This window comes from Struthio camelus, chromosome 2 (genome assembly GCF_040807025.1).
Source record: "Struthio camelus isolate bStrCam1 chromosome 2, bStrCam1.hap1, whole genome shotgun sequence".
Lineage (NCBI taxonomy): Eukaryota > Metazoa > Chordata > Aves > Struthioniformes > Struthionidae > Struthio > Struthio camelus.
In genome coordinates, this window is record NC_090943.1 from 9,963,584 (window position 1) to 9,985,930 (window position 22,347).

A 22,347-nucleotide genomic window follows, 5' to 3' on the forward strand; every position below is an offset into this window, starting at 1 on the left:
TTGCTGTATTTTGTTGTGCTGAAACATGACTGATTTTCGGATGGAAATATCCCATTTCTTCACATGATCCAGCACAAAGCTGTTTAGCAGCATCATCGCAATCAGGATTTTTTTTTTCCCTTTGACAAAGCACAATAACTTGTCCTTGAGGTTCCCCACAGCTCTGGAGGGACAGGGTAATCTAGCTACAGCACTTTGCATAAAATATTTGAGGATTTCCAGCTTGGGAGAAGCTAGCTAATTTTTTGTGCCACAGATAAGAATGACAGCAATCTTGTTTGTGTTGCATATTTTAGGCACCGCGAAGGTTTTCCTTGAGAGTTTATATTGCTGAAGGTTGGGGGAAAAGAAATAGTCTTGTGGTTAATGTACCTTGGGGCCTTTTGGGCTCATCAGTGCAATTTTTTTCTTCTAGTTGTCATTAACCTGCCTATAGTTGCTTTGTGATCTTGATTTAAAACAAGCGAAGTCTCAAGTGGAAGCGCTGGGTTAATTTTCTTGGGAGTGTGTAGACTCCCAACTCAGGTTCCCAGTAGCATATTATAACGCTGGGAATTAGCTGGGTTGCTTTTTCTTGTACCCAAGCAAGCAAAAGTCTGGACTCGATGTGTAATAAAAATCTGATACCTACGGGATAAAAGGCAACACATACCTTGAACCACGATGGTATATTCATCTGTAAGAATTTTAATCGAAAGAAAATGACTCATATGCATTGAACAGAACAAATAAATGCTATTCTGATGCTTGTTTGCGAAAATAGAGATAGGAGGAGCCTTCAGCTGGGTTGATTTCTGTAACTGAGAAAAATGTCTTTTGAGTTTTGTCTCGCAGAATAGAAAATATGCATGGATTACTACGCTAGTTACACTGGGCAAATTCCAGCTCCTTTTGAACTGAGATTACTCCGATTTTACAGTAGTGTCTGTAAAATCAAAATCAGCCCTGAAGCACTGTGGGTTTGCACCGGGGTGAAAGGAGCAGCCCTTGGCCCCTGCAGGATCAGAGGTGAACCGCAAGAGGTGAGATGTACCGACATACGGTTACATTTAGCCTGTTGTTGTAAAGGATTATTAGAGTTTTAGTGTCGTGGTGCAGAGCAGGCGATTTAATGATCTTGTGCTGCTCTGCTGGCCTGCAGACCGCGGATGCTGCACTTTGCTGTGTTTTCAGGTAAGCGCTTCGCACCCACTCCATGGATGCAGTCGGAGATACATCCGAGACGAAGGGCACGAGGGAGGCTCTCGCTAAGCAAACACCTGGCCATTCTGGGGGAAAAGCCCCCAAATCGAGAGCTGGCGAAAGCAGCCGTACCCAGGTGCCCGGAGCAGGAGGGTGGCGCGGGGGTGGTGCGGCGAGCAGGGGCAGGAAAAAACACCGGGCTTGGCCAAAATTAAAAAAAAAAAAAGGGGGGGGGGGGTTCCCTATGCCGAGGACCGTGATTCTTCGGTAGGTGGTGAGGCCTGTGCCGCCCCTTTCGGCAAACCCCCCGCTCCCCCCGTTTCCCACCGTGCGGGTGGGAGGGAAAGCGGCGGGCGGCGCGCCGGGCTCCTGCGCCCAGCGCCCCCGGAGTCCCTGCAAAGCCGGGGAGGGCCAGGGCCGCGGAGCCCCGGCGGCAGCAAGGGGGCAGCCAGGCGGGGGAAGGGGCCAGGGCTGCTCGCTCCGCTGCCCCAAATCCCTGCCGGGGCTGCAGCAAGGCTGCGGGCGGCAGCAGCCGGGGAGCGGGCTGCGGAGGCGGCGGGAAGCGGCTCCCTCCCTCCCTCCCTCCATCCCTGCTCCCTCCCAGGCCTTTTCAAAGGGGGCTCCCCCCATTCAGAGGGGATTTCTCCACGCCAGGCCGATCAGGAGGATTAAAGAGCAATTAAACGCGATAAATTATCTGCCTGAAACGTTTTTTCAAAGTGCCCACTGTGCTGGAGCAAAGTCGCTGCCGCTTCATTTCCCCCGTGAAGGGGGATCAGGGCGGCTCAAAGCCCCCGGCGACCCGCTGGCCCCCGGCGCGGCCCCGGCACCGCGCTGCTCGCCCCCGCCGCACCCCGCGCGGCCCAAATCCCTCCGCTCCTCCCCTGTCGGAAGGGATTTTGCCCTTAGAAACCATGAAGGATGTCTCCGAGGCTGAAGCAGCGAAAGGAGCAGCCCGACTCCTTTAAGGCTAAACAAACCGCCTTCTCCCCCCCCCCTCGCCTTCAAAGCTCCCAGAAATGTTTGTCCTAATTTCTCGCCCCATTCAATATTCGGGGGTTGCTTTTGTTACGGCTCCAGCTGCCTCCAGCTCTTCCCAGCTTCTGCTCTCTGCTCAGCGACGGCAGCCAGAGCAAAGGGCTTTAATGGCAATAATTTGGACTGTCATCGGCTTAAATAAAACCCCAGCCAAGGCCGGTCCTCGGGGATGCTCCAAACCACGCTGCAGTTTGTAGTCGTGTCACTAGGGCGCTTTGAGCCAGCCCGGGCGTCTGCTGGTGGAAAGGTCCTTCCCCCTCCACTCCCTCGCTCCAGGCTCCATAAAATCTCCGCTTTCCTCTGCGAGCCTGCGCTACTGCACATGGACGGCTAAATTCAGCTCCCAGTTAAACCGGTGTCAGCTCAGCCTAGCGCTGGCGCAGGTAATTAACGGAGCCGTGCCCTGGGCTGCTGCTTCCGCAGCAGGGGCTGAGCAGAGGAGGGAGCTCAGCACCACGGAGCTAGTCCGGATCTGGGGGAGGTGATGCAGAGCAGGAGCGGGCCCTGGGGACAGTCCAGGACCAGGCAGCCACCAGAGCCCCGTTTGCAGCGCTGCTTTGCAGGAAAGCCAGCCGTACCAAAGTAAGGAGAAAATGAGAAAGGAAAGGGGTCGATCTGGGGTTCAGGCTGCCTCCAAGCACTGGCACTTCCTGACCGTGCATGGAAACCACTACATCTTCCGTTCTTTGCCCTTCAGAAGAGGGTAAAAAGGGCCATGTGACATCTACACACAGCACGGACTAGGTCTGGCAATTTTTTCACATGTGGCACGATCATGAATTTCAGCAGGGTACTTTGCACGCAGCACGGCCGCAGGGCTGGGCCTTGCACTTTGCTGTTTTGCTTTCCTACACCTTTCATTCCATTACCCAGAACAGGACAAGACACCAAAAAAATCAGACTGTGCATAAGCGCCTCATATTAACGCATGCTAACATGTCATGTTCATGTAATACAGCATGCTTAAGACAATAAACCCATAAGCTGGTGAAAACTGTACTCTTCTAAGCAGAAGCGCAGCAATGTGCGTACACCCTCACGAACCTTCGGCGCGGGAGAGAGCGAGCAAGGACGAAAATAGTTTCTGATAATCTAGTTAATTGAAAATAACTGTGAGGTCACATATCAGACTGTCAGGAATACGCTTTTAAAGCGCTGCACATCTGTACACAGATTACGAGTCTTAATGCAACAAATATCTGCATCTAAGGTGTCCATGCTGAGCGTGGGGCCCATGCTCCCGGTGCCAGCGTGCCCAGCTGTGTGCGGTCACATTAACAGTTACTATAGCAATCATCGTTATTACCATCACATCTATATCTGAAGGTCCGCTTGTACTCCTACCCACGACTGCATTTGAGTATGGGGATCACAGTCACTCCTATTCAAACATGCCACATGTCCCAAGTCGTACAGGGCCCAAATAAATGAAATGTAGTAAACTGGCAGGTGTCTTTGGCAGTGCTGTTGCAGAGACATTTTGTGCTAATTTTCAGGACAGTAGGACTTTCCGCAAGACTCAGATATCCAAATTTCTCTTTTTTCTCCAGCTGGATTTGTTGTGTGGCACAAGAGGGGATCCTGCCCTGCAGCAGGAGTCAGAAAATGATGAGAGAAAAGCACCATGGAACGCAGTTATATTTCATGCCCTTCCTGGAGCCTCTGGTGTGAAAGTCCAGCTCTCACCTTTCAGTTTGACAGAAATCTGTGCTACCTAGCTCTTCAGGTGACATCATCACCCCTTTTCTCTGTCCCTACAACCCTGCCAACAGCCTTTTCATGGAGTTGAATGGGCAAAATACTCTTGAGCTCATAAAGATTGAATCTGCACAGGGAGCAGCTCTGCAAAAACTGCATCCAGCCAAAGAAGAAGATGAACCAGCTATCTCCTTGTCTGCTTGAGCTGATGGGTAGCTCAGAAAATATGCAGAAATGTTCCCTTGAATAAAAAATCCAATTTGCCTTGGCTGCGTTCTTGCCTCTCTTGCCTTTACTTTCCGTGAATGGCCTAATAGATTAGTCACCTGGCTGGAACGTGCCTGCAAAGAGAAAACTGTGAGCAAATGTTACCAAAATCTCCCACAGCCAGGGAAACTCCCTCCATCCTCTACGCTCTATGTCTATGTTAAGTTACACACAGCGCCCTGCAGCCTAGAGACACCCAGAAGGTACAAAAGCCTTTACAGGGACTTGCAAACCCCCTGGCCTGTGTGTTGGACTTTCACTATCAGTTCTATCCAAACAAGAAAGAAATGAAGTTCCCCAAAGACATTATCCTTAAGTTACCCATTCCTCTTACTTATACAAGTGTTGTTACAGTTCTTGTTCATGCTTCGGAGACCTTGGATGGAAATGTTACTGCAATTGCAAACATATTGTTCATGTCACTGCATTTGCTCAGAAAAGGGAAACTCTGTGAATAACTAGGAGGGTAATTACGAATCCAATTGTAATAACTTTTCAGTAGGTTTTGTAAGATATATAAAGAAAAGTTTCCCTCTTGATGAAACATTTCATGAAAGGACAATCATTGTAATGGAAAAAAAAAATACCTTTTGGATAGGAATCAGTCCCCAATTAAGCAGAGGGAGCAAAGGAGACAGAGCCGAAAGTGCAGAGCAACCATGGCCTGTCCTGGCAGTGCACGGCATTGCTCCTGTGCCCACTGCTCTGACATCCCCTCCACCCTCTCCTCCCAGACCAAAAACGACCTGCAGAAGACTTCAGTCATCAGCCACAGAAACTGTGTAAACCAGAGGTTGCCCTGTGCTGTAGGACCTACAACGTATCTCAGCAAAGTTACAGAGGTGGAGCTAGGAAGAGTGAGACCTGCTTAGCAGAGATCACGGTACCAGAAAAGGAAAAGAGAGAGATGAGGTGATTCACCCAAAACCCCTAGGAAGCCTGTTGCAAAACAGAGCTTTCAGCCCAGATCTCTTTATTTCTTGATTTCACTAAGCTTCCCTTTCCCAGGAGAGGTGAAAAATGAAAAATGTCCTGGGAGGGCTTGGCAGCATTAACTGGCAGCATCAGCTGAGGGCACGCAGATATTTAGGGGATGAAATCACTTGAAAACTGGAGTTCTGCTCAGGGGTGTTTGACAGTGGAGGGTCCAAGGGCGTACCATGTGAGTTCCCAGCGTGGGATCCCACCTAAGTCCAGCCATTTCAGCTCATTCACTTCTAGCTCATCCTCCCCTTCAGCAGAAAAGTCTTGCTTCCCAGGGTGCCTCCCAAGCCACAAATAGCAGCCCACCAGCCACCTTCCCATCTAACAATGCCACAGAATATTCTTCTGTGTCATATCCTGTAGAAGACAATATTTCTTTCTCAATTCTGCCATCTGCCTCCACATTTCTTCTCTGGTGGTTCTTCATCCTCTCCAGCACCTGGGATGCTTGGGGGGTGCCTTATCCTCTTGCAGCAACAGGATTGGGAGCAAGGAGCCACTCACTAAGAGATGAGCGTAGCTTATTTTTTGGCAGAAATGGAGTTTGCTGGGTGGCTCTGCAACCAGGCAGCATGGCTGGGGGATTCACAAATGGCTGCAGGACTCGGTGCCTGCCCACGGCCTCCCCCGAGGGGTCTTCAGCTCTCGTGGGAGATGAGCCATGGGCCTCAGAGCAGGCGGGCTCTGGAGCTACACCCGGAGTCCCACCACACGCCAGCAGAAAGGCCCCTCACTGCCTGAAAGCAGACTAGTATTATGGTCCTTGCAATAGTTGTGGGAGGCTTTTACCTGCATGCAAGCGTTTACCTGCCGCTGATAGGACCTTTGCTATGTTGCAGTTGTAGGGCAGATATCATGACAGGATAGTCCTTCGTCCCTGCACATGCTAGCCATCGTCGTAACAGTCCTGCTACTGGTCATAACAATAATGTTGCTGCAATTACTTCCCTCATAGTATAACTGCTTCATTAAACTGATTTCCTGAGGAAACATTATTCCTATTCGCAGTGCAGTAAGTAGCCCGCTAGGAGCGTACGGCATCATTTACATCTGTGCTAGCCCATACCGTGGCTGGCTATATGTCCATTAATATTTATAGAAGCAGTGTGCATCTACCCTACCCAGTCAATTCGCGGCAAGTAGGGTATGCCGTGCTGTGCTTTACGGTCTACAGTGTGGTTTTATACAAAACCGGCGATGCAGAAAGGTGAGGCGGAAGGGAAGGACGAGTTCCCAGGCCACGGGAGTCCCCCGTTATTTGCAGGAAGGAGGCGGGCGAGGAACGCCAGCTCGTTTCTCTGCCCACTCGGGGAAGGGAGCGCGGCGCCCTGCCGTCAGCGGAGGGGCTCCTGCGCCGAGCCAGCGGCACCGACTCTGCGCCGCGCGCCCGGCTGGGCAGCCTGCGCGCTGCCTCCGCCGCTGCCAGGCGAGCTGGGCAAAGGGTGATTTGTCACCGCGATCGCCACCGGGGCAGGATTCGACACGAACCGGCTGTGCGTAAAGGATGCTCATAAATATGGGCAGGATGTTTTGCGGGCGCTCGGTGTCGTACGAGCGAGGAGAGAGCTGTGATTCAGACTGAGATGGGGAAAGGAGACACCTCTGCACTAGCTAAGGCAGCTCTCTGATGTCTGCAAGGGAAAGGGCGATTTTATTTACTATCATCAGACCAGTTGTTGTTCTGGCAGGCTGCGTGCAGAATGGCATCTCTCGTAGCCCCGGCTGGGCGTTTGTTACCCAAGTTGCAGGGTTTTGTTTTTTATTTTTTATTTTTTATTTTTTACTGAGTGACACTAACAAGACCCAAAAACAAAGCGCGCTAATGTCAGCAATTCCCTCGGACAATTTAAATGCACATATTTGAGGAGAGGAATATCCTCCCCCACACATCCTCTCCCCCTTGCTCCTCTTTAGATACACTCACACGCACACTCCAGCTATCAAGGACAATGTGACTGCTGCACTTTGGAGAAGAAAGCGAGAATAGATTTGGGGGATGGAAAAGGCAAGCGGAGGCAGCCGAATGCCAGCTCCGCGCTGCTCGCTGTAAATGTCACCCGGCACCTGAGGACGCCGGTGGTCTCCGAGGGGCTTGCATTTGACGCAGCACTAGGAAAGATCTTGCGTCTCAGGATGTGGGTGAGCATGTCAAACGTGGGACAGTGCAGACTACAGGGCTGTGCTGCCAGGAGCTAGCAGAGGGACTCACTGGGAGAAATAAAAGACAGACAGAGTGAAAGACACTGATTCATGACGGTGACCAAAACTGCCTGTCCCTGCACCCATCCAGCTCATCGGGGCTGTGTGCCCAGCTGCTCAGCCTCGTTGCGCTGGCACAGTGTGCAAAGGCAGCATCCTGGCCGGTTGGTGGTGTAGCAGCAAGGTAACTGCCCTGTTCTGCTCTTGAGACCCTGTTTTGGTCAGGCAAGGGGAATTTGTCCCCTCATCCTCATCACAGGAACGAGCGCCGGAGTGCAGCAGCCTCCAGTGCCTCTTCACCTCACAAGCATGGCCAGCCCCTGCTTCCCCAGCAAATGTCCTCCCTCTGGGAGCGCTCCCAAGGGCTGTGCAGAAACGTCACCGTCACTTATTCAAGCTGGCAATGCCCCAGGAGGAGCAGAAGTAGCTCCAATGGTGCCTTCTTCTCTTGCCATGGAGAGGATCGCCAGCCAGACCGAAGCATACTGGGGACCAGAGACCTGCCCCATGCGCAGGAGGTGAGCAGTCCCACTCCAAGCGTGCCTGCTCCCCGCATCGCCCATGCTGACACCCCATAGTGGGACTCACACACCGGCTGTGGCAAAGGAGGATGCTCCTCTCGCCGTGGTGACCCCGAGGCCCTGGGAGTTCACTGGCTGCTGCTTTCCACTCCCCTGCTGGGTAGGGCTGGATGAGATGGGTCCTGTCCTGGGTGTGCAACGAGGCAGTTCTAGGCTTGCCATGGGGGTGACGCCTGGCCGGGGAAGAGCAGGAACATCTCTAACCCTCCTTCCATCAGCTTGGCCTCCCTTGTGCTCCCCTTTCAGAGCCTGGCTGGAGGGTGGTGGGATCTGCTCGGGGATCTGCTTCTGGGTTGCCGTTGCACCCTTGCAGGCCCGCTCCTCTGCTGGGACCATCCTGCAGCGCCTGGCCCTTGCTGCCCCCACTCTCAGAGCCACCGGGGAGGGCAGCCCTGTCCCTTCCCCTCACTCAGCTCCCTCCGCTGAGTGCTGCTCTCCCCACAAGACACAGGGCTGGTGATTTCTTACACGTTCCCCTTTCAGTGACGGTCAGACCGAGAGTCATCTCTGCACTTTCCTCTGTGCCCTCTTCCTCGCCCCTTGCCACCCATCTGCATAGGTGCTCCAGCTGCTTGCAGGAGGGGCTTGCAGTAGGTGCTGCGGGAGACAGACAGGATGGGACCCCAGCGTGGGGCAAGGTGCCAGTTTGGGACTGAGGAGTCTGATCTCTCCCCCTGCTACGGGAAACGGCTGCCTGTCGAGAGGGGCAGGCGATGGGAAAGGGGTAGGACCGGCAGGCGAGCGGAGGGTGTGTGGGGGGACACAGCTGCCTTTGTCTGCCTTGACCCCAGAGCCCCGGCCGCTGCTTGTGCCTGAGACAAAGTAGGGAGCCTCCTTTGTACGGAGCCGAACGGAAGCTCCCCGAGCCGCTCGCGCTCCCTTGTCTGCGCCGGGAGCATTTATTAAGCAAAACGCAGCCAGCGCGGACGGATGCAGAAGAGGGGACGGAGGCTGGAGGCAGTGGCCTGCGTGGCGTTTTCCCCTCCCATTGCCCCACGTCCAGGCCACAGAAATGCTCCTCAGAGCAGCCCACCTTGGGCAGGGGGCACAAAGCAGACTGGGGGCCCTTTGCCCCTGCCGTGGCCTCCCTCCACGTCCCCCATCCCACGCCTGGCTGGGCCTGAGCAGCACGGGCAGGAAACGCTCCTGACAGGCTCCCTCCGATGTTTTCCATAGGGAACAGTGACGTTTTGGGGTGCAAGAGGAGACAGGTCACCCCTTGGGACCTGCTCCCTCAACCCACAGTTGAAAGGTGCTGGCAGGGGGGCCCCTTGGTCCAGGAGCTGCCTCCAGCCAGGCCCCCCGCATCGCCCGGCAGCTCCGACTGCCTCCTCTCGCCATCCCTTCTCCCGGCTGGGGGAGCCTCGTTCCCTGCAAGGAGGAAAGATCGGTCCTTTAATCTCGCCCCTAACCCTGTGACCTTCCTCCCTTAAGGAGCTTTTCCCCTTCATGTCACAGCTTTTTAAAGCCTCCTTTACAAATAAAAGCAATTTCCTTTTGGAACTGTAACTATGACATGGGGAGGTGCGTGCTTTCTTTCTTTTTTTTTTTTTTTTTGGACAATGAAGGGGTAAGAATGGGGGGCCGGCTCCCTTTTGGTGTTTGTGTTCAGCTGGGCCTGTTTGTTTAGATACTTTAGGTAGGACAGTAAACACCGGGCGAGTTAAAAGCTTTAATTAAAAAAGGTAGTGAGCTGGGGAGGGGGAAAAAAAACGAAACAAAAAGGCCTTTCAATTTACCCAGCTACTTAGTGAAGCAGCCCCAGACAGACAAGATAAATACATCCCGGCGAATCCAGGAAACCTAGAGGACAAAGATAAAGAATAAGGCGATATCTACCTCTGGGGATCAGCAGCTGAGCGCGGCGCGGGGGTCCCTATCAGGGTGCGCAGCGCCGAGCACACGCAGCCGGGCCATGAATATTGCATGAGATGCCTCCGCATCCAGGCGCTAGCGGCGCCGCTCCGCTCTCCTCCGCGCCGGCGAGGCAGCGCCGGGCTCGCAGCCGCCGCGCCCGGGCGCTGCGCTCGGCCGCGGAGCGGAGCGCTCAGCCGCGCAGCCGCCGCCGGCCCGCGCAGCCGCCGGCTCACAGGGGATGGGGAAAGCACCGGGGACACAGGTGCCCGCGGGAATGCGGCCAGCTGCAAACTGCTGCACCCGTTAGTCCTGGGGGAGGGGACGTCTAAAAATAGGAAAGAGAGAAAGGGAGAAAGGGAGAAAGAGAGAGAGAAGGAAAGAGAGAAAGAAAGAAAGAAAGAGAAGAAAGAAAGAGGAAGGAAGGGAGAAAGAAAGAAAAAGAAAGAGGAAGGAAGGGAGGAAGGAGGAAAGAAAGAAAGAAAAAGAAAGAAAGGAAAAGAAAGGAAAAGAAAGGAAAAGAAAGGAAAAGAAAAGAAAAGAAAAGAAAAGAAAAGAAAAGAAAAGAAAAGAAAAGAAAAGAAAAGAAAAGAAAAGAAAAGAAAAGAAAAGAAGGAAGGGAGGAAGGAGAAAGAAAGAAAAGAAAAGAAAAGAAGGAAGGGAAGAAGGAGAAAAGAAAAGAAAAGAAAAGAAAAGAAAAGAAAAGAAAAGAAAAGAAAAGAAAAGAAAAGAAAAGAAAAGAAAAGAAAAGAAAAGAAAAGAAAAGAAAAGAAAAGAAAGAAAAAGGAAGAAGGAAGGAAGGAGAGGGGGAAAGGAAAAGTTGCTCTTCCGGCGGCGCCCGGGCCGGCCCCGCTGTCCAGCCCTCCCCCGGTGCCGTTCCCTGCCCGGCACCTGCCCGGCGCAGAAACCCAGCACTTTCTGCCCAAACCACAAACCTCTTGCAGGAGCCGGGGCTGCTGTGGCGGGAGGCGGCGAGCCCGCCCCTGCCAGCCCGTCCTAGACGAAACCTTTCCCTGAGGTAATTTGGATGTTCCCTGCCGCCTTTCAAGCTTTGGGGCCCGGCTGCGCGCCCCTGCGCCCCTGCGCCCCTGCGCCGCGCGGAGAGGCGCGGAGAGGCGCCAGGGGCCCGTTCCCACCACCCCGGCGCCAAGCGGCCCCGACGGCTGGGCCGGCGGAGAAATAAGTGGCGGAATCGCCCGAGCAAGGGGGGGGCTGGAGGGGAACGTGACCGTTTCTCTTCCCTGGGAAACTTTCCTAGGGGGCAAAGAGGGGAGAGCAGGGACACCAACTGCGACCCGGCCGGCCCCCGACATCCATCCTGAATTTTAGCTTCAGGGGTGCAACACTCATTTATCTTTTCAGGGAAGCCTATACCCAGAATTTTTCCTTTTCTTTTTTGTTCCCTTTTCTTTTCTTTCTTTTTTTTTTTTTTTTTTTTTTGCTGAAAAGACTGAGAAAACAAAGCGTGGGGGGCGCGTATACGCGCTAAGCGCTCCGGGCCGCCCTCTCGCTGCTCTGGCCGGCCCGGGCCGAGCGCACCCGGGACCCCCGGAGATGCCCGGGCCGAGGGACGCGCCCCTTCCTGGGAGGAGCCGCCCGAGGCCCCGGCGCGGCCCCCCCCGGCCCGGCAGCGCCCCCGAGCCCCGCGCCCCGCTCGGGGCCTGCCGCACGCCGCAGCCGGCGCTCCGCTCCCCTCCAGAGCACCCTCCTCCCGGCCCCCGGACAGCTGCAGAGTAGCCTTGGAGAGCCCGTACGAGCTGGTGATCTAGTGGGAAGCTGGAGCTGAAACTGCGTAGTTAATTAGAGCGGTGGCCTTATTCTAGCTGTGAGTAAATGCTGAGGTGTAAATCCAAGGGAGTTTAAGGGAATTAGCTACGTATGTGGAAAGTCTAGGAGCAGATCCCATTTCCCCGCCCGAGTCTCTGTTGATACTCCAAATGGTATAGAGTTGCTGAACTTTACCGTCACAACAGAAGCTGTTGTGTCTACAAGGATTAAGTCCTCTAAGTCACGGAGAAAAGAATTGAAACTTTGCTCCATCACTATGTACGTATGTGCATGGATATACACACAGACATGCTTGTGTATGTATTATGTGTATACCTGTACACAAGTGTGCGTATAAGAAAGGCAGCGGATAAATCGGGGCAGCAGATAAATCGAGAAGCTGAAGATTAAATGAAAATAAATAAATAAAAGCTTTGGGAAATCGCTTTTGCCCCTTTTAAGCCCTTCTTTTCCCACGGCTCCAGGTAGGCGAGGGAAAAGGCGATGACGCGGCTTGTCGGTCCAGTGCCCTGGCCAGTCCTGGCCGGCAGAGCCTCTCCGGCAGCCAAAACGTCTCGGCAACGCTGAAAACGCTGCGGTGGCCGCTGGGGCCGGGGCCGGGCCGCGCTGGGTGCCCGCAGGCAGCAGCGGCGGAAATTGTGGAGCGATTTTCTCCCTCCTGCTGAAGTTACTGGCAGCGCTCGTCTCCCTCAGAGTGACTCAAAGGCACGGGCAGGCGGTTTCGGTTCCAGCAATATTTGGGGAGGGACAATGGATTTTTTTACTCACATTAAAAAAAAAAAAAAAGTCTTTCCCACAGGCGCTGGGACTTTCGCCTGAGAGAAGGCTGCGGCGCAGGATCGGCCCTAGGTCCTCTTTGCGCTGGTGTATTTGCAAGGCGCCACATCGGGAAAACAAAGTCCAAGCACCTTGGGGAAGAAATTTGCACCTTAATGTCACCCAGAGCCTTTGCGGGGACCCGCTGGACCTGGGCGCCGGCCGAGGGCCCCGGCAGCAGCGCGCAGCGGGCGCTGGCCGTCCGCGACGGGAAACCTCTTTTTCCTCTTTTTTCTTTTCTTTTCTCTTTTCTTTTTTCTCGTTTCTCTTCTTTTCTTTTCTCTTCATTTCTTTTCTCTCTTCTCTTCTCTTCTCTTCTCTTCTCTTCTCTTCTCTTCTCTTCTCTTCTCTTCTCTTCTCTTCTCTTCTCTTCTCTTCTCTTCTCTTCTCTTCTCTTCTCTTCTCTTCTCTTCTCTTCTCTTCTCTTCTCTTCTCCTACGATTGGGCCCTGAGCCAAGGTTTAGCCCGTCGCTCTACGCTGCATTTTGGCGAAAGTATTGTCTTTGTTTGTTTGTTTTCTGTTTTGGCCGCCTCGGTTGCGTTTCCCCTTGCCGAGGAGCAGCAGAGGAGCAGCGTGGGCCCGGCCATGAACCCGGCCCCACTCGGGGCATCCCCACCCTGCAGCCTCGCCCTAGGTGAGGACCCACGAGGAATTTGTGCCTCGCAGGTTCGTGCCGCAGAAGGAAACGGCGGCGAGGATAGCAAGCTACTTTGCAATTCAGGACGCTGCCATTAAACCCAATTTGTTCAGCGCGGAGCCCCCGCGTCCCCCCGTGCCGTTCGGCAGGGCCGCTCCTGGGGGAGCCGCGTCACGCGGGGCGCGGGGCGGCCCGGGGGGGCGGCCGGGCGCGGGCTGTGTGTTCAGCGTAAGCAGGTAATAAAATTTTCATGATCCGGCAAGGAAGTAGAGCTCAAGCTTTTTAGCTCATCCCTTTCCCCCCGTTGACTGGAAAGTCCTCTTAATGTGAAGTGATTAGCCCAAACAATTAGATGAAACGGACACCTGGCTCGATTCCCCCGTCCCCACTGATCCCGCCTGTGACAGGCTGCGAAGCCAAAGCACCGAGGCCAGAAAACGCCCTTGATCCTCCACGTCCAGCCTGGGCCGAGAGAGATTTTACCAAGTCTGGGGCTTTTTTGGTTGTCGGCAAGGAAAAGTCAGCGGCGGAGGGGAAACGCGGCCGTGGGCTGAGCTCGGCGCGGCGAGCCGGCTCCCTGCTTGCTGCCCAGGGCTGGGCGAGGCTCCCTCCTGGCTTTTACCTTCCCACATTTATTTGGGAGTCTGAGGAAGTTTGAGCCCGCACATGCCCCGCTGCCGCGGAGCGCGGCGGCTGCGCTGGCCGGGCTGAGCCTTGGTCACGGCCGCCAGCGCCCGGCCGCCGCTCCGCGGAGGGCAGCGGAAAGCAGGGATTTCCCCTCTCCTGCCTCCTCAGAAACGGGCTCCAAAGCAAGGCGAGGCTTGCTCTGAAGTCATCCTCCGGAAATAAAGTCGATGCTGTTTATTTTTTCTCCGGTTGTAACCGAGAGAGAAACCGAGGGCTGGCCGCAGGGGCTTGGGAACCGGCCGCAAACTCGGCGGCAACGCGGTGCCTGCCAGCAACTTGCGAGCGATCCTCCTCCTTCTGCTGGGCTGTGATGACTGGGACGGGAGGGAGCCCCTCCGGGTTTTTTTCCACCCTCCTGCGGGCGTTTTGGGGCTCTGGGCGGCGGGGGTCTGCCCCGGGGCCGGAGCCGGCGCAGCTCGGCGGGGCCGGGGCCGCCTGAGCAGCCCCGCGGCCGCTCCGCTCGCTCCCGCGGCTCTCCTCGTCTCAGTCAAAAAAAAAAAAAAAAAAAAAAGAAGAGCCGCAAGAGGCAAGGTTGGGAGAGCAACGGCACGGATCTCCCCTGCCTGCTGCACGACAGCCTGGGATGTGCAAGGGAAGCGGGGAGCCGGTCGCGCCACGCCGGGGAGAGGAGCGGGCAGCAGGGGAAAGAGCAGCTCCCTCGGCAAAATTCGGCTCCGCGGTTTTCACCTGAGTGTTAAACTTTTCCGCACCCCGCGCCCGACGTGCGAAAGCGCAGGACAAAATAAGGGCACGTCGCAGAGGTGCTAATACGCGTACGCCGCGCGTGTGCACACGCCTGCCCGCCCGGAGGGTTACGCGGCCAGCGGGAAAGGAAAAAACATTTTTAAACGGGTGACAGGGCGGAATTAGCCTTCTTTAAACTACAGAGGGAGATTTCAGGGAAAGTGATATCTCCGGCGGGCGAGGAGTTGACTTTAGCTATCGCCAGGTCTGCCAGTTTATGCGGAAACAAACAAACAAACGAACATTAAAAAAAACTATTTAAAACCACTTCTCCCGGTTATCTACGGCAGTTAATGAGTAAAACCTGGGCGTACGTAGGGAAAAGTGTTGGCAGTGCGCCTGCATTCCGAAAATAAATTTGCTGCTGGAAAAATCTTTCAAGAAAGATTGAACTTTGAGATAAAAATGACCTTGGAAAATAAGATCATTGAGATTTTCCTCAGCTAGGTATCAGCTCGCCCCTTCACCCTTCGCCACCCCCCCTCCATCCTGCATACCTTAGGTGCTGCCTCGCAATAAGGCGGCGGGATTATTGTCAGAGGACAGGCAGCTTCGGTAATTGTTTTGTACAGCTTTGTTTATCGCCTGCTTTGGAGTTTATCTAAGGAATTCTCCTCGCCTCCTTGCTTTATGCAAGGTATAAATATCCCCGCGAAAGACGAGGGTAACGAATGGAAATGTTAACGTGACATCAGCGGCGGTGGCGAAAACGCCTGTTTGATGCACGGGGCAGGTAATGCGCATTTCAGGATATTTTAAGTTCTTGTCAGTAACTTGGGTCCGCCCGGGAGCGAAATATTTGAAGTGCAGCACCTTGAACACGTTTAATTATGGGGTAGTAGCAAAAGCGAGAGCTTCCAAGTAATTAGAAAATACTTCTTGGGAGACAGGCTAATCGCTTTTCATGGGGCACTTCAAGAAATTAACCTCTAGGTGCTTGTTTGAGCAAAAACAACTTTGGATCGGCAATATCTGATCTCCCTGCTGAACCCAACGCGCTGCGAAATATCCTCGGTTAAAAAAATAATAATAAAATAGAGAGACTGAGAGAGAGAAAAGAAGAAGAAGAAGAGACAAGGGAGGATCCGCTGTTTCCTCCAGCCCTGGGAACCGGGCAGGGCGCACGATAACCACGGGGAAGCCTCTCCCAAATAGAGACGAGGCGGAGCGGGGCAGAGCCCGCCGTCGGGGTGCCCCGGCTGCCGCCTCGCCGTGCGCCCCGTCGGGGCGGCGACGCCCGCCGGGACCGAGCGGGCCCCGGCGCCCCGCGGGCCTCCCAGGCCGCCCCCGCGCAGCGCCGCGGAGGCACCCGAGCCCCCTCTGCCAAACGGCTCAGCCCCCTCCTTTGCCATCCAGAGAGGCTCTGATGCCCAATTTTGTTCCGAAGGATTTATTTCTAAGGACAAAAGAGGGCCTGCGGGGGCGTGGGGGGTGGTGAATGGCAGCTTTTCACCCAAAATAATAATAATAAAAAAATAAACAAGGCTATTTGGACGGGGGGAGGTATTTGGATGGGGGCGACGCGGCGCCGCGTCGCCTTGTCAGGGCGAAAGCTCTCTGTTTCATATTGTTTTTGAAGCTGGCATAAATGATCAAAGGCTCCTGTCCGGCTTTGAGAAGAATGATTCAATTATCGCTCCGGCGGATGCCGACCCCGCTGCCGCTACTCCCGGCGCCGGCAGAAGCGGCACCTCGCAAACGGGACCGCGGGCAGCAAAACGCGCCTGCCGTGCGCGCCGCCGCCGCGCTCGCCCGCCCGCAGGTAGCGGCTGCCGGGGAGGCACCGGGCGAGCGCGACGGAGTTTCTGCAAAATTAACCGCATCGGCTTGTTGTCGCCCCCTTTCCCCCCCCCACCCCCTCCCCGCCGCAAATAAAGCGGCGGCACAAAAACTCCCTTTGTATCACAGCGGCTCGTTTAATATTATTGATGCGCTTGTGCAAGGAATTGTGGGATTCCTCCCTCCTCGCCGCCCCCCCCCCCGGTAAACAGTATGGAAATTAAAAAAAAAAAAAAAAAAGGAAAAGGGAGTGCGGGGGGGGGGGTTCAAACGAATCAGACAAAGATATAAAGCGGCGGGATCAGCAGGGCAAGCGGTGATGTTTCTATCCGCCGTGGCGGGGAGCAGCGCGCCCTCCCTCCGCGCTCCGCGGCGGCGGCGCGGCCGCGGCCGCTTTAAACGGCGGGGGAGGGGCGGGCGGCGCGGGGGGGGGGTCCCCGCTGTCACTTACCGGGGCGCCGCCGCACCACGTGTGCGCATGCCCGCGCTGCCATTGGCCCGAGGCACGTGTCTAGGAGACCGGGCCGGCGACGTCACTGGCGGGGCCCCGTTAAAACATAAGAACAACAAATCCGGAGTGAAAGTGTTCGGGGCGCGGCGTCGGCGGCCGCCCGGTTCCCACGCGCGCGGCGGGGAGCGCGCGGGCGCCGCGGAGCGCAGCGCAGCGCAACGCGGGGCGCGGGCGGGCGACCCACCCACCCGCGGCGGCGGCCCCCGCATGTGCGTGCGCGGGGCTGCGCGGGGCTGCGCGGGGCGAGGCGCTCCCGGCCGGAGCCCCGCGGGGCGCCCCTCACCGCCCTGCCCTCCGCGGGCGCTGGTTCGTTAAGATCCCTCCAGCCTTCCCCCCCCTCCTCCTCTTTCTCTCTCTTTTTTTTTTTTTTTGTTAATTATTTTTATTTTTTATTTTTTGGCCTCCGCCTAAAGCTGGAGCCGCGGCAGCGCGGCGGGGGCGGCTGATGCGAGTAGCGGCGGCGGCGGCGACGGCGGCGGCGTTTGCGGGAGAAGGCGGCACCGCGCTGCGGGACTGAGCGGCTGACCGGCGGGAGGAAGCCGAGAGCGGAAGAAGGGGAGGATTGAACCCCGCATTCTTGCAAAGTTGGAACTCCTCCGAGGCTCTCCTTGTTGGGTTTTGGGTTTTCGAGAAATTTTTTTTTTTTGCTGTTTTTTTGCAAACTCTGGATTTTGAATGCCGGCTGCGGCCAGGAGAAGCGAAAGCAAATAGACACCTGTGTGTGTTTGTATATATATATATATATATATATAAATATATATATTAAAAAATTAAAATAAAGAACAACCGCCTGCAACAACAAGAGCACCAACACAAAAAGCGTTAAGCAGCCGCCCGGCCGCCGGCGGGGCGGGGAGCCGGAGCCGTCGGCGGGGCCGGCCGCGCAGCATGGAGGAGGGCGGCCGGAGCCCCCGCGAGGAGGCGGCCGAGCCGCAGGAGTCCGGCGGCGACGCGGAGCCCGGCGGCGGGCGGCGGGCGCTGCTGCTGCCCGCGGTGCTGCCGGCGCCCGGCGACCCCCCGCACCCGCACCCGCACCCGCACCGCATCACCAACTTCTTCATCGACAACATCCTGCGGCCCGAGTTCGGGCGGAGGAAGGAGGCGGGCGGCGCCGGCGGCGAGCCCCGGCGGCCCGGCGCGGAGAGCCGCCGCAGCCCCGCCGCCGCGCCGGCCCCCGGAGCGCCGCTGCCCGCCGGCGGGGCCGGCTCGCCGGGCCGGGGGGAGGGCGGCCCCGCGGCGCTGGCCCTGCACGGCGCCGCCAAGAAGGGCGGCGACCCGGCGGCGCTGGAGGCGGCCCTCAAGTCGCGGGGGCTCGGCGGCGGCGGCGACCTGTCGGTGAGCTCGGACTCGGATAGCTCCCAAGCCAGCTCCAACGCCGGGACGCAGCCCATGCTCTGGCCCGCCTGGGTGTACTGCACGCGCTACTCGGACAGGCCGTCCTCAGGTAAGAGCCTCCGCGGAGCCGCCCGCTGCCCTCCGCGGCCGGCCGCGCAGAGCCCGCGTCGGGCCGCCCCGGGCCGCGGCCGGGCGCCGAGCCAGGCGGGGTGGGGGGGGGGGAAGAAAACACCCCCCTCCCCTCCGCCGCCGTCCCGCTCCTTCCAGTCTCGGGAAACGCGGCGAGGGCGGGGGGGTGCTTTGGGCCGCGGAGAAGCCGGCGGAGCGGGGCATATCCCCGCGGGCAGCGCGCGGAGCCGCCCGCAGCAGCCGGGGCCGCCGCGGCGCCTCCCCGCTCGCTCCCGCCGCTGCTCGCGGGAGGTGGGGGCCAAATCCGCGGGAGCCCCTGCTCGGGCCGCCCCGGCCCCTGGGCCGCCGGCCCCGCTCCCCCCCGGGGAAAGGCCGTGCGCTGCCGTTTGCGGCGGGGGGGTGCATTTCGCGTGCTCGCTGCCCCAGACAGGCCTTGGCTGCTGAGATTTTTTTTCTCCCCCCCCCCTCCCCGCCCAAACGGCAGCCCGCGAGCGTTTGTTCACTGCCCTAAAAGAGGCCTTGGAGTGGCCGCTGTCTCGTTTCTTTCTTTTAATTTCCCCGCATGTGCTGCAGGGTAGATCTGTAGGGGCCGGGGGAAATTTCCAAGAGACGGGGAACTTCTTCGGCAGGTTGTGGGGAAGCCTGTGTGCCGGCGAGGGCTTGGCAAGGCGCCCCCCCCCCCCGAAATTATCCATAAACATGCTGAAAAAAGCCACGGCGTGAAATTTCCTTCCTCCGGTGCGGGGAGAGCGGGGACGTCCCCAGCAGATTTTAAAACGCACGCTAGAAGAAGTAGAAACCATTCTGAAAACACATGGAAAACACCATGCAGGAAATCTGCTCCCAGAAAATGTATTTGCTCTTTACAAAAGCAGCCAGCTTGGTTTTTAACCCGCAGAGCTGGACAGCTGAAGGAGGGATTATAGGACGAGTTTAAAATGAGTTCGTAATAGATGAAAACAAACTCTTTTGCTCAGAGGTAATATTCCGGTCTGAATTGGAATTTACTCCATTGTTCTCCAGTCCTCTCCTTTGTTAATATTTAATTAACATATATCCTCACAATGGCACAGGCCGGGCAGAAAAGGCTCCTTGTGCTGCCTAGAATGATATTCCAGAGAATAATCACAATTATTCGAATCGTTCCGTGCAGCGACATATGGGCAGTGCAGCAAAGCGGAGGATTTCTTCTCGCAGTGTAAACACACGGCTGATTTCCATTTTTTTGTTGTAAACAAAAAAGAAAAAAAAAAGAAAGAAAGAAAGAAAGAAGGTTTCAAAAAAAAAAAAAACCTTGCAGGGGAAAAAAATATCCGCTCAGGAAATAACAAATAAGAAAAAAAAATCCGATCCGTGCCTCTGGATGCACGGTTTACTTTTCTGTAGTGAGGGAGGCAAACAATTGAACGCTTCTGTTTTTGTTGTTGTGCTTTGGGGTGGAGGTAGCGCTGCTGGCAGGGCTTGGGGGAGCCGCCTGGGGATGCTGGGGGCGCCGAGGGAGGCCGCTACCGGGCGCTGGAAGTTCCCGGCCGCGCTGGCGGCCGGGCCGCAGGGAGCGCGCCGGCACAAAGCGGGGCCGAGCGCGGACGGCGGGGTTGGGTTAGGCTGGGCTGGGCTGGGCTGGGGAGGAGGAAGAGGAGGAGGAGGAGGAAGGGGGGGGGGACGACGGGCACGCGTGGGAGAGGGGCGGCGGCGCGTGGGCGGCGGCGCGCGCGGGCCGGGGCGCCGCGTGGGGCGGCGCGCGGTGTCGGTGCTCTCCTCTCGCCCGGCCCCTAGGTCCCCGCTCGCGCAAACCAAAGAAGAAGAACCCCAACAAGGAGGACAAGCGGCCGCGCACCGCCTTCACGGCCGAGCAGCTGCAGAGACTCAAGGCCGAGTTCCAGACCAACCGCTACCTGACGGAGCAGCGGCGCCAGAGCCTGGCCCAGGAGCTCGGCCTCAACGAGTCCCAGATCAAGATCTGGTTCCAGAACAAGCGCGCCAAGATCAAGAAGGCCACGGGCAGCAAGAACTCGCTGGCGGTGCACCTCATGGCCCAGGGGCTCTACAACCACTCCACCACGGCGAAAGACGGCAAGTCGGACAGTGAATAGGGCAGGGGAAGGGGAGGGGGCGGGGGGGGGGGGGTTGCCGTCAAAGTTTATACAATGCAATAATTTAAGTAAAAAAAAAAAAAAAGGGAAGAAGAAGGGCCAGTGTATAAAGATTATACCAGCATTAATAGTGAAAATATTGTGTATTAGATATAATTCTGCAATATTCTATGTATATATAATTTACAGGTAAGGTGATGTAAAAATCCAAGATATCTGATTATAAAATATTTTTTTGATTTTTTTTTGTTTCCCTTTGGTTTTGGGGGTTTGTTTTTTTTGTTTTTGTTTTTGTTTTTTTGTTTTTGGTTGTACGGAGATTTTAGATGCTATCTTTATGATTTTTTTTAATGCTTAAGTTACATTTTTATAGACTTAAGCGCTGTTTTAATGGACATTGGACACTGTTTTTTGAAATTCAAAAAAAAAAAAAATAATTAAAAACAACTTTTGCTGAAGTCCAAAGATTTTTATTGCTGCATTTCACACGACTGTGAACCGAATAAATAGTTCTCCTATTTGTTCTATGAGTTTTACCTTTTTTTTTTTTTTTCCTCCTTCCCTCCCCTCCCTTTTTCCTTTCCGTTTTTTGAGGGCGTGTGTGCGGGAGGAGGCTGGCTTCAGGGATAGCCGTGGAGAATTTAGTTAAATATATATATATATATATATATATATATATATATATATAACGGTAGGGGAGGAAATCTTAAAGCACCGTGCTGGAAAAGGCCCAGGGTCTCTCCCGAGCTTGTCCTCCGTGACAGCCCACGGGAGGGAGCGGTGCGGGGAGCAGGGCACAAGGCAGAGCTGGGGGGTGACCCGCAGGTTCCCCCCCCACCTAGTTCGGGAAACTTTGGGACACCAACGTGCAGCCCCCGGGCAGGGGACGGGCTCGGCCCCCTCCCCAGGCGGCAGGAGCCGCTCCCCGGGCCTGCCGGCCGCCGCCCCCCGCGGAGCGCCGCGCAGGAGCAGCGCGGCCGCGCAGGGCCGAGGCCTGCCGCGTTTCAGCCGCGCTGGGCCCGGCGGTGCCGCGGAGGGAGGCCGCTGGGAAACCCCCCCTCCTCAAAAGCATTTTTCTTTTTCCTTTTTAGGACCCCCCCCACCCCATCCCCCCGCCCCATTAGCCTAAATATTACGCCGTAAGAACACGCGCTTGAGCGCGCAGCGCGCCGCTGAACCGCGGCGCGGCCCCGGGCGCTCCCCCGCGGCCCCCGCCTCCTCCGCGGCCGCGGCCGGGGGCTGCGAGCGGCTCCCGCGCCGCGCCGCGCCGCCAGCCGCCGGGTCCGGGCCCGCCTCGCCTGCCCGGCCCAGGGCCAACTTCTCGCTTTGCCTTAAAAAACCTCTTTATTTCACAGCTATAATAGCCACGCGTTGTACATAGTAGTATAAACTTAAACAGGAGAGAGAGAGAGAAGAAGAAAAAAATTAAAAAGATCGAATTATAAAATGAAAGCTGTAATTTTAAATTCTGTGAATAGTCATCAGCTGCTTAGGAGACAGGGTTAAATGGTATTGCTAGCAAGAAAGCAAAGACTTTTTTTTTCTTTCAGTTTATATAACATGTGCATTTTACAATTGCGATATCAAATATTTATAATCTTATGAAATATGAATGTTTCTATTTACAACTGTCGTCTCAAAATTGTGAACATTCTCACTGCATTTTGTGTGTTTAAATTCTTGAAGACTGCATTAAATAAAAAAAAACCCACTTTATTATGAAATACACGACGTGTGACTCAGAGCGTTGCAGAGGACTAGTGCTGCTAGTAAAATCTGTGAAAGACTATACGTATCCATAGGTGTATATAGTCTTTAGATTATACTTTTGATCCATGAGAGAAATGTACTGGTGCTCGAGTTAGAAGTATTTCGTAGGGCAAACTATTTCCATGAGGGTGAATTCCATGGCAATTGATAACGGGCAATTTCATCAGTATTTTGAGGAGCGAAGAAACTTTTGGTGTGTCATTTAGAAAGGACGAGAGGGGTAACCAGCAGCTTTCCAACGACCCCAGCTCTCA

The 22,347-nt window shown here is 55.6% G+C and overlaps 1 protein-coding gene across 1 annotated transcript; it reads left to right on the top strand.

Moving 5' to 3' along the window:
- Positions 1 to 17,654: 17,654 nt before the first annotated feature.
- Positions 17,655 to 20,781, top strand: EN2 (engrailed homeobox 2). Its single transcript, XM_068933803.1, has 2 exons — positions 17,655 to 18,210; positions 20,007 to 20,781. The coding sequence occupies exons 1-2, from the start codon at positions 17,655 to 17,657 to the stop codon at positions 20,321 to 20,323; spliced, it is 873 nt and encodes a 290-aa protein (XP_068789904.1). The 3' UTR covers positions 20,324 to 20,781.
- Positions 20,782 to 22,347: the final 1,566 nt, after the last annotated feature.

Coding starts and splice junctions, on each gene's coding strand:
- EN2 (XM_068933803.1), top strand. CDS start 17,655: ATGGAGGAGGGCGGCCGGAGCCCCCGCGAGGAGGCGGCCGAGCCGCAG. Junction 18,211..20,006: donor CTCGGACAGGCCGTCCTCAG/GTAAGAGCCTCC, acceptor CCCGGCCCCTAG/GTCCCCGCTCGCGCAAACCA.